This window comes from Dendropsophus ebraccatus, chromosome 5 (genome assembly GCF_027789765.1).
Source record: "Dendropsophus ebraccatus isolate aDenEbr1 chromosome 5, aDenEbr1.pat, whole genome shotgun sequence".
Classification (NCBI taxonomy): domain Eukaryota; kingdom Metazoa; phylum Chordata; class Amphibia; order Anura; family Hylidae; genus Dendropsophus; species Dendropsophus ebraccatus.
The window spans coordinates 7,765,130-7,777,560 of NC_091458.1; the positions used below are offsets into that span (position 1 = coordinate 7,765,130).

Sequence of the window (12,431 nt, forward strand, 5' to 3'; positions counted from 1 at the left end):
ATAAAATATAATTAGTAATTTACCTCAGATTTTGCAGGTTATGTAAAGCTGGTGCAAGTCTCTCTAATCCTTCAGGGCCTAATGAGCATCCAGATAGGTCAAGTTTGTCTATATTTGTGCAGGTTTCCATGATGAATGATAACACTGTGCAGTCTAGAGCCGACATGTGTACATCGGAAAGGTCTAATCTTCTGTATGATTGTAATGATTCCTGCACTAGAGGTTTATTCCTGGATTCATACAGATAGTAGAATTTCCTGAGAAGAGGTTGTCCACTGTATTCATTTTCCCCCAGCCTCTGTTCTTCTACAATGAAGTTCTTCAGCCAAGTGATGACATGTCTTGAGGCCTGAGCTGCTTGTGTGTCCAGATATCCAGTTAGCATTGACCTGGTGGAGGCGTCTGATAGACCACACAGGAAACGGAGGAACATCTCACCACGTCCATCACAATAGGATTGGGCTCTATTTAGTGATTCCTGTAACTTCTCAGGAGAATAATCCGCATAATGCACCAAGGCAGAGAAGAACTCCTGAACAGTGAGATGTAAGAAGGAATAGGTCACAGGTTCCTCCGATTCCATCAGAAAACTTGATAAGAGTTTTGACTTATTGTCCACATGGAAAGAACCCAGGTCTCTTTCATCAAAAATAATTCTTTGATTCATGACTCCATATTCTGCCATCCATCCGATGGACTGCAGGACCTTCTGAGCGTCACTTTTCTCCAGGCTGTGATTGGTCAGGATGTTGGCGACAAATATGGCAAAGAATAGAAAAAATAGTAAAGGTCTGCTACACCTAACCCCTACGAATGGAGTCCACCCCCTTCGAGTGCACCACTATTCCCAGCGCTCACAGGATATAAATGAATAAATGAGTATGTACCAATATAGAGGGCTCTCTAGAAGCAGGTGGTGTGTTACAAACACTGTCAAGACATATGATTTGTGCACCTGTATAAATTGTACGTCAACATTTATTGCTTGAATCTATATATCATATTGATAGTAGGTCATCGCTGTAAAAAACCTAGTAAGGTAAACCTAGTAGTAGAAAGCAGTCTATATGCATAGGAAATACATAAAAATCACATATAAATGCCTAACTAGTATAAAGATAAAAATGGATAAAATCTATAAGATAAAATAAAAATTGTGTGTATATGGAGCCTAGTGAGGTTGCCTGCGCCGGGCCCAGCGCAGGCAGCTCACCTAGATGTATTTAGCAGTAGTCCCGAATCAAGAAGTCTGGCATAGGCTCGTATCGCTGGATGGCCGTTGGAATAATTATATTAGTGTCCTAGTGAGACAGCTTACTTTTCAGATCATACACTTTGGGTGAGATAAGGTGCTATAAATGACAAATGGTGGAATGTCCACCTCTCACCCTGCCGGCGGTAGCTCCCACGGTCCAATATAGTATTGTAGCGGCGGTCCAAGTCTCAGTCAGTGCGGCTTCTATGCAATCCGTGCAGTTGAGATCTGATTCAGCACAGTGGGTTGTCTCATGCTGTTTGCAGCATCCACATGCATGTGAGCGCGCGCTCTTGTTAACTGCCGCTTGGTTTGAATGTCCAGGCAGATACGGCTTGAGTTCGGGATATAATCAGTAAATGATAAAAAGGCTCTGTTATCCTTGGTTCTTGTACGCGTTTCAGGAGATCTACTCGCTCCTTTCCTCAGCAGAGAACTTGGATAACTCGTTATCCAAGTTCTCTGCTGAGGAAAGGAGCGAGTAGATCTCCTGAAACGCGTACAAGAACCAAGGATAACAGAGCCTTTTTATCATTTACTGATTATATCCCGAACTCAAGCCGTATCTGCCTGGACATTCAAACCAAGCGGCAGTTAACAAGAGCGCGCGCTCACATGCATGTGGATGCTGCAAACAGCATGAGACAACCCACTGTGCTGAATCAGATCTCAACTGCACGGATTGCATAGAAGCCGCACTGACTGAGACTTGGACCGCCGCTACAATACTATATTGGACCGTGGGAGCTACCGCCGGCAGGGTGAGAGGTGGACATTCCACCATTTGTCATTTATAGCACCTTATCTCACCCAAAGTGTATGATCTGAAAAGTAAGCTGTCTCACTAGGACACTAATATAATTATTCCAACGGCCATCCAGCGATACGAGCCTATGCCAGACTTCTTGATTCGGGACTACTGCTAAATACATCTAGGTGAGCTGCCTGCGCTGGGCCCGGCGCAGGCAACCTCACTAGGCTCCATATACACACAATTTTTATTTTATCTTATAGATTTTATCCATTTTTATCTTTATACTAGTTAGGCATTTATATGTGATTTTTATGTATTTCCTATGCATATAGACTGCTTTCTACTACTAGGTTTACCTTACTAGGTTTTTTACAGCGATGACCTACTATCAATATGATATATAGATTCAAGCAATAAATGTTGACGTACAATTTATACAGGTGCACAAATCATATGTCTTGACAGTGTTTGTAACACACCACCTGCTTCTAGAGAGCCCTCTATATTGGTACATACTCAAATATGGCAAAGAGCTGGGTGACTGTTTTGGGTAATAATGATGGCGGCTGATCACTACTTGTTGTCTGGAAGCTCCTGGATAACACTGTACAGATGATCCAGCAGTAGGACGGGAGGTAACAGAACGTGTACAATGTGTCATTCTGCTTCACATAAGTAAAAGCCTTTTCTGCCAGTTCAGGGTCGGAGAAGAAATTCTCAAAGTACGTCTGTCGTTCTTCTGGAAAAAATCCAATGATCTCTACTCTTCGCTGGAAAACATCACAATCAGTTGATGCCAGTCTGGTGGGACGACTGGTCATTAGAACAGAACAACCATTAAGAAGAGACTTTCTCACCAAACTAACCACAATCTGACCACAATGTCCGCGCTCTCTAGGATTAGAGCACAAGTGACCAGATGTGAAATCCATTGTATGATTGCTTTCATCTAATCCATCAAATATGAAGAGAAGTTTCTCTGGATCTTGTAAGATGTTCTCAATCTGCGGCTCCAGATACGGGTATTGTTGGAGGATCATGGTCTCCAGACTAACCTCATCCAGTCTGTTCAGCTCACGGAATTTGAACAAGAAGACAAAAGAGAATCTTTGATAGAGATCGCCCCTCACCCAGTCATAGACAAACTTCTGAATCAGTGTGGTCTTCCCTACACCCGGCACTCCGATCACCATTACTATATGGGGCACAAGTCTGGATTGGTGACACCAGCGGAACATCTTGTTGGGAGAAATGCGCTGCAATTGGTTCTGGTTTTTTTTTATGTATTGCTCATGTTTTACCCCGGTCTCTAAGAGCTCATTCCCAGAACGTTCCCTAAAGTTATCCGTGAAGACAATGATGAGGTTCACATAACGTGTCCACAATGGGAAGCTTTCCTCTTCCTGGTTACATCTTGGAGGGATGTTCTCTACAAGTTTCTCAGTTTTCTCATATAAATGTTTCCTGTGACGGTTCTGGACATCTGTAGAGTATAGGAAGATAAAGGCTACATGTAGATAGACATTCAGAAGCTTGAAAAAGACACCTAAAAATTCCCACCACCTTATTTGCATTCTTTGTAATTATTCAAAACCATTTCATCTGAAAGGGCAAACCAGTGAGAACAAAAAGATCTCTCTATTGTTGACCCACATCATCTGGTGCAGTGGGCCTCCCTGACCTAAAATCTTATTATTTATACAGTAGTATTACCTCAATCAGGTAGTAGATTGGAGTTGATCAAGCATTCCCTCGGATGGCATCACTTGACTAGATCACTCCCACCTTTACGGGCCATATTACACAGCCCAATATGCTGTATTGGCACTCGCTTACATAGCCTATTTTACGGCTCGATTATCATGCAGCAAGGGCCCCGGCTTTAAAGGTGTAAAATAATAAAGATGTACTTACCTGCCCAAATTCCCCTGGTATCCTCCAGCCTTGTCTGTGGAATTCCCCAGTCACTGCAGTTGCACACTTCTTGTCCTGTCTCTGAAGTGACGGGCTGTTCAGCCAATCACAGGACAGAACTGCAGTAATCGTCTGAGTGGCCTGGCACTTCAGAGATGGGTTTGGAAGTGCCAGAGGTGGCTGCGGTGATCCAGGAATCAGAGAAACAAGGCACCAGGACACCTGGGGAATGTGGGCAGGTAAGTATACATCTTTATTATTTTCTTTACTCTCACATTACACTATTACATGTAGCGATGTGCAGCTGGCAATTGATAAATTTTAAACATGTTGAAAGACAACGCTCAGCCAATGATCGGTTCCTGAGCTGAACGTTGTCTTTATTACCTGGAGCAATATCTGCCGGAATCGCTCTGATTCAGCAGATAATCTCTCCATGCAATAGGGCCCTAAGCTGCCGTTGGACATAGGGCCCAATGGCTCATGGTGCTATTCTACCTGCACTGCCTTCTCACCTTCTTGAGAAACAGATTGCTGAACTCAGGGAGACCAGCCAAATGACAACACTGCCGGCTGCCAGTGAAAGCGCTCAATGCAGTGAAGTCCTAGGTGCATTGCCCCCTGGGAAACATGATAATGCAAAAGAAGAGCCCGTGGAGCCTCATTGAAGAGTCTCAAAACACAGGACTAGCCAGATATCCCTCCGGGATGATTCTTAATTCCTCTAATTTAGAGAAATTCAAAAGTAGATACAGTAGATAGAGTTTTACAGCAATCTGACAATACCATCTGGGTGCAATCATTTTTCATCAACAAGTTAAATACAGACTTTTATAGACCCGCATATTACTTTCATGTGGTATAAAATGCAAATGAGTCTTTACTGATCAGGTTAGACTCCAGTTTATATGTTTTGGTTGTGTCAGTTCAGCTTCATGGAAACTGAGTATTCTTCCTATAATAAATGTATATATAGTTACCTATCAGTGCTGCCGGAAGTTGGTGCCCCTCTTCATCCACTAGGATTTGCTCCACCAGAGTCTCACCTAATAAGTAATGACAGATGTGAGGGATTCTCTGCATAGACGTCATGAGTGCTGGATGGGCACATGGAATATACATAGGAGAATTAATAAAGAGAAAGCAGTGGCACTCACCAGCGTAAGTAGAATTCTCTATTCTGGACTGACGCCAGACAGGCACTATCCCTACCTACCAACCCTTCTCCTATGTCACTATCCCTACCTACCAAACCTTCTCCTATATCACTATCCTTACCTACCAAACCTTCTCCTATGTCACTATCCCTACCTACCAACCCTTCTCCTATGTCACTATCCTTACCTACCAACCCTTCTCCTATATCACTATCCCTACCTACCAAACCTTCTCCTATATCACTATCCCTACCTACCAAACCTTCTCCTATGTCACTATCCCTACCTACCAACCCTTCTCCTATGTCACTATCCTTACCTACCAACCCTTCTCCTATATCACTATCCTTACCTACCAACCCTTCTCCTATGTCACTATCCTTACCTACCAACCCTTCTCCTATGTCACTATCCTTACCTACCAACCCTTCTCCTATGTCACTATCCTTACCTACCAACCCTTCTCCTATGTCACTATCCTTACCTACCAACCCTTCTCCTATGTCACTATCCTTACCTACCAACCCTTCCCCTATGTCACTATCCTTACCTACCAAACCTTCTCTTATGTCACTATCCTTACCTACCAAACCTTCTCCTATGTCACTATCCTTACCTACCAACCCTTCTCCTATGTCACTATCCTTACCTACCAACCCTTCCCCTATGTCACTATCCTTACCTACCAAACCTTCTCTTATGTCACTATCCTTACCTACCAAACCTTCTCCTATGTCACTATCCTTACCTACCAACCCTTCTCCTATGTCACTATCCTTACCTACCAACCCTTCCCCTATGTCACTATCCTTACCTACCAAACCTTCTCTTATGTCACTATCCTTACCTACCAAACCTTCTCCTATGTCACTATCCTTACCTACCAACCCTTCTCCTATGTCACTATCCTTACCTACCAACCCTTCTCCTATGTCACTATCCTTACCTACCAAACCTTCTCCTATGTCACTATCCTTACCTACCAACCCTTCTCCTATGTCACTATCCTTACCTACCAACCCTTCTCCTATATCACTATCCTTACCTACCAACCCTTCTCCTATGTCACTATCCTTACCTACCAAACCTTCTCCTATGTCACCATCCTTACCTACCAAACCTCCTATGTCACTATCCTTACCTACCAACCCTTCTCCTATGTCACTATCCTTACCTACCAACCCTTCTCCTATGTCACTATCCTTACCTACCAAACCTTCTCCTATGTCACTATCTGTACCTACCAACCCTTCTCCTATATCACTATCCTTACCTACCAAACCTTCTCCTATATCACTATCCTTACCTACCGAACCTTCTCCTATGTCACTATCCTTACCTACCAACCCTTCTCCTATGTCACTATCCTTACCTACCAAACCTTCTCCTATGTCACTATCCTTACCTACCAACCCTTCTCCTATGTCACTATCCTTACCTACCAACCAACTGTTCTCCTATGTCACTATCCTTACCTACCAACCCTTCTCCTATGTCACTATCCTTACCTACCTAACCTTCTCCTATATCACTATCCTTACCTACCAACCCTTCTCCTATATCACTATCCTTACCTACCAAACCTTCTCCTATGTCACTATCCTTACCTACCAAACCTTCCCTATGTCACTTTCCTTACCTACCAAACCTTCTCCTATGTCACTATCCTTACCTACCAACCATTCTCCTATGTCACTATCCTTACCTACCAACCCTTCTCCCATGTCACTATCCTTACCTACCAACCCTTCTCATATGTCACTATCCTTACCTACCAAACCTTCTCCTATGTCACTATCCTTACCTACCAAACCTTCTCCTATGTCACAATCCTTACCTACCAAACCTTCTCCTATGTCACCATCCTTACCTACCGAACCTTCTCCTATGTCACTATCCTTACCTACCAACCTTCTCCTATGTCACTATCCTTACCTAACAATCCTTCTCCTATGTCACTATCCTTACCTACCAACCCTTCTCCTATGTCACTATCCTTACCTACCAAACCTTCTCCTGTCACTATCCTTACCTACCAACCCTTCTCCTATGTCACTATCCTTACCTACCAACCCTTCTCCTATGTCACTATCCTTACCTACCAAACCTTCTCCTATGTCACTATCCTTACCTACCAAACCTTCTCCTATGTCACTATCCTTACCTACCAACCCTTCTCCTATGTCACTATCCTTACCTACCAAACCTTCTCCTATGTCACTATCCTTACCTACCAAACCTTCTCCTATGTCACTATCCTTACCTACCAAACCTTCTCCTATATCACTATCCTTACCTACCAAACCTTCTCCTATGTCACTATCCTTACCTACCAAACCTTCTTCTATATCACTATCCTTACCTACCAACCCTTCTACATGGCCCCCGTTCCCTGGCTGTGCACGCCTGCGGGGTTGGTGGCCACTGACTGGCACGGTGTGGACTTAGTGTAGGGACCCATGTGTATCAGATACATGGGGCAGTATGGCTTGATCAATTCATACACAAAATTCTGATGTGTTTTTTATTTTAGCCTAGCGGCACTAGTATCAGCCATAGGTGTGAGGTGCAGCACTCTGTTTCTTCCCTGAACCGCAACCCTTCTCCTATGTCACTATCCTTACCTACCAAACCTTCTCCTATGTCACTATCCTTACCTACCAAACCTTCTCTATGTCACTATCCTTACCTACCAAACCTTCTCCTATGTCACTATCCTTACCTACCAACCCTTCTCCTATGTCACTATCCTTACCTACCAAACCTTCTCTATGTCACTATCCTTACCTACCAAACCTTCTCCTATGTCACTATCCTTACCTACCAAACCTTCTCCTGTCACTATCCTTACCTACCAACCATTCTCCTATGTCACTATCCTTACCTACCAACCCTTCTCCTATGTCACCATCCTTACCTACCAAACCTTCTCCTATGTCACTATCCTTACCTACCAAACCTTCTCCTATGTCACTATCCTTACCTACCAACCCTTCTCCTATGTCACAATTCTTACCTACCAACCCTTCTCCTATATCACTATCCTTACCTACCAAACCTTCTCTATTGTCACTATCCTTACCTACCAAACCTTCTCCTATGTCACTGACCTTACCTACCAACCCTTCTCCTATGTCACTATCCTTACCTACCAAACCTTCTCCTATGTCACTATCCTTACCTACCAACCCTTCTCCTATGTCACTATTCTTACCTACCAACCCTTCTCCTATGTCACGATCCTTACCTACCAACCCTTCTCCTATATCACTATCCTTACCTACCAAACCTTCTCCTATATCACTATCCTTACCTACCAACCCTTCTCCTATGTCACTATCCTTACCTACCAAACCTTCTCCTATGTCACTATCCTTACCTACCAAACCTTTTCCTATGTCACTATCCTTACCTTCCAACCCTTCTCCTATGTCACTATCCTTACCTATCAACCCTTCTCCTATGTCACTATCCTTACCTACCAACCCTTCTCCTATGTCACTATCCTTACCTACCAAACCTTTTCCTATGTCACTATCCTTACCTTCCAACCCTTCTCCTATATCACTATCCTTACCTACCAACCCTTCTCCTATGTCACTATCCTTACCTACCAACCCTTCTCCTATGTCACTATCCTTACCTATCAACCCTTCTCCTATGTCACTATCCTTACCTACCAAACCTTCTCCTATGTCACTATCCTTACCTACCAACCCTTCTCCTATGTCACTATCCTTACCTACCACATTTCTGTCATGTGTGGTGCATTACCCAGAGTACCCACACTTCTGGATTATGAGTCGACACTGCTGCTAGTCTGGAAGTGTCTGTGCTGAAAGGTTCCCTTTAACAATGATCCTCTGATATCTATCCTTCAGACAACCACAAATCCATTGAACTATGCAGGTGTTAAGTCCTATTTTTACCATTGTTCAATATAAGTAATGACAACCCCCTATTCCATGCTGACGTCTCATCCACAATGTTACCTGTATGACGGACTTCCTTCAGTACAGCGCGCAGGCCAGGGGAGCCATGATTCTTCTGTAAGACGTATAGACTGACCCACAATGCTATCACAGCTTCTCTTCCTCTGTCATACATATCCTGTAGTAACGTCCGGGCCAATGTTCTTCTATCATCTTCTAGACTCAAGTATTTCTAGAACACAAGAAAGATCCGACATAAGGAACATTATACAAAGATAAATCACAGATAACACACTCAAAAGAGAGAAGACTCACCCAGTAGCCTCAGTAGGTGTATAAAAGTTCTTATATGTTCTAGGACCAATACCTGCCTGCTGTACTAACCAGTCTTAGAGTGAGCACTAACACTTCATCTATGTATGTATGTTGTACAGATATCATGAATAAGAGCCGGGGGGCTCCTGTATATAACACATGATAACACAGGGGGCTCCTGTATATAACACATGATAACACGGGGGGGGGGGCTCGTGCATATAACACATGATAACACGGGGGGGCTCCTGTATATAACACATGATAACACAGGGGGCTCCTGTATATAACACATGATAACATGGGGGGCTCCTGTATATAACACATGATAACACGGGGGGCTCCTGTATATAACACATGATAACACGGGGGGCTCCTGTATATAACACATGATAACACGGGAGGGGGGGGCTCCTGTATATAACACATGATAACACGGGGGGCTCCTGTATATAACACATGATAACACGGGGGGCTCCTGTATATAACACATGATAACACGGGGGGGGGGGGGGGCTCCTGTATATAACACATGATAACACGGGGGGCTCCTGTATATAACACATGATAACACGGGGGCTCCTGTATATAACACATGATAACATGGGGGGCTCCTGTATATAACACATGATAACATGGGGGGGGCTCCTGTATATAACACATGATAACACGGGGGGCTCCTGTATATAACACATGATAACACGGGGGGGGGGGGGGGGGGGGGGCTCCTGTATATAACACATGATAACACGGGGGGCTCCTGTATATAACACATGATAACATGGGGGGCTCCTGTATATAACACATGATAACACGGGGGGATCCTGTATATAACACATGATAACTCGGGGGGCTCCTGTATATAACACATGATAACACGGGGGGGGGGGGGGGGGGGGGGCTCCTGTATATAACACATGATAACACGGGGGGCTCCTGTATATAACACATGATAACATGGGGGGCTCCTGTATATAACACATGATAACATGGGGGGCTCCTGTATATAACACATGATAACACGGGGGGCTCCTGTATATAACACATGATAACACGGGGGGCTCCTGTATATAACACATGATAACACGGGGGGCTCCTGTATATAACACATGATAACACGGGGGGGGGGGGGCTCCAGTATATAACACATGATAACACGGGGGGCTCCTGTATATAAGACATGATAACACAGGGGGGGGGGGCTCCTGTATATAACACATGATAACACGGGGGGCTCCTGTATATAACACATGATAACACGGGGGGCTACTGTATATAACACATGATAACACGGGGGGCTCCTGTATATATAACACATGATAACACGGGGGGCTCCTGTATATAGCACATGATAACACGGGGGGCTCCTGTATATAACACATGATAACACGGGGGGGCTCCTGTATATAACACATGATAACACGGGGGGGCTCCTGTATATAACACATGATAACACGGGGGGCTCCTGTATATAACACATGATAACATGGGGGCTACTGTATATAACACATGATAACACGGGGAGCTCCTGTATATAACACATGATAACACGGGGGGCTCCTGTATATAACACATGATAACACGGGGGGGGGGGGGGGGGGGGGCTCCTGTATATAACACATGATAACACGGGGGGCTCCTGTATATAACACATGATAACACGGGGGGGGGGGGCTCCTGTATATAACACATGATAACATGGGGGGCTCCTGTATATAACACATGATAACAGGGGGGGGGGGGGGCTCCTGTATATAATACATGATAACACGGGGGGCTCCTGTATATAACACGGGGGGCTCCTGTATATAACACATGATAACACGGGGGGCTCCTGTATATAACACATGATAACACGGGGGGCTCCTGTATATAACACATGATAACACGGGGGGCTCCTGTATATAACACATGATAACATGGGGGGGGGGTTCCTGTATATAACACCGGCAGGTCATGACCTCTCACCTTTACATCAGGAATATTTCGGGCATGGAGCTCTCTGAGAAGTGGGTGAGGGTCCAGGTTCTCCACAATGAGCTGCAGATCATCCAGGAAATATATATACGTCATCCTCAGGACATGATCTTCATACTGACAAATCTCCTGGTGAAACCTCCGGGTGTCGTCATCTAGGAAACAATAGGAGACACAAGAATGACGTCTTCTAGAACCTGCAGAACACTGACAGCATCTTATATATAGTCTACCTGTCTTAGATCATTCTAGAAGCTTCCACAGATCAGACGTCCAGCGTCCCCGGTCACTTACCAGCACAATGATGAAGGATTTACAGGAGACAATTTTTTGGTGTGATTTTTAATACTCTGGTGACAAATATGCTTAGGCTAGTTTCACATTGCGTTTCAACATACAGCCTTAAAGGGATTATTTAATTAATATTTTTATACAATAGGAAATGATACAGTTTCCATTATACATATGCAGTGTCCTGGAAGCCTGTTGTGCACGCTGGCTGCTGTTATGCGGGGCCGCAATGTTATTTATCCTCTCAGGGATTCTGTGTGTTCTCATGTTCTCTATTCATTGACAGGTAGCATGTGGTGAAGGATTGTGTAAAGGGTTAACTCTTCTGTCTGTATTCTGCCATGTGCTAGTCTGCCACCTGCTTGTTGGGCCGGTCTGTCTGGTGTTCATCATCTCTCTCAGCCTATCACAGATAACTCAAAGTCTCCTCAGGCCTCTCTCCACCAATGGGAGCAGCTCCCTGCAGTATATAAGAGTGGTTAGAGCAGGCCGAGGGGTCTTCTGAGTTTCCAGTGTTCCTGTGTATGTGTACCAGTTGTATCCAGCGCCAGAACCCTATTGTACTGTTCCTGAGCTGCTGCACTGTTGTTGTCCATCTTACCTAAGAAACAGAGGGATGGGGTGCTAACTCTCCAAGGGTGCAACTACCTGTCCACGCTGCGAGCGCTGTTGTCTCTAACCAAGTTCTGTGAACCACAGATTTACTACACAAGTCCAGTCAGGGGTTTGAGAAGTTGCTTCTCGCTGAAAGGTCCCTCCTGCTCCCTCCGAGTCCTGTTTCTGGCTATTGCCAAGGATGGCTCCTACCAGTTTCCAAGGTGGTGCAAAGTGCGTCT

General features: G+C 44.5%; 1 protein-coding gene across 1 annotated transcript in view; it reads right to left on the reverse strand.

Annotated features, from left to right (window-relative positions):
- Nucleotides 1–12,431, reverse strand: part of LOC138793369 (NACHT, LRR and PYD domains-containing protein 3-like) — a 48,412-nt gene that overhangs the window by 10,407 nt on the left and 25,574 nt on the right. Inside the window, exons 4-8 of the mRNA XM_069971909.1 lie at nucleotides 11,296–11,459; nucleotides 9,073–9,244; nucleotides 4,904–4,969; nucleotides 2,542–3,492; nucleotides 24–771 (exon numbers count right to left, since the gene is read on the reverse strand). Coding sequence (XP_069828010.1) covers nucleotides 24–771; nucleotides 2,542–3,492; nucleotides 4,904–4,969; nucleotides 9,073–9,244; nucleotides 11,296–11,459 — 2,101 coding nt within the window. The remainder of the gene's footprint in view (nucleotides 1–23; nucleotides 772–2,541; nucleotides 3,493–4,903; nucleotides 4,970–9,072; nucleotides 9,245–11,295; nucleotides 11,460–12,431) is intronic.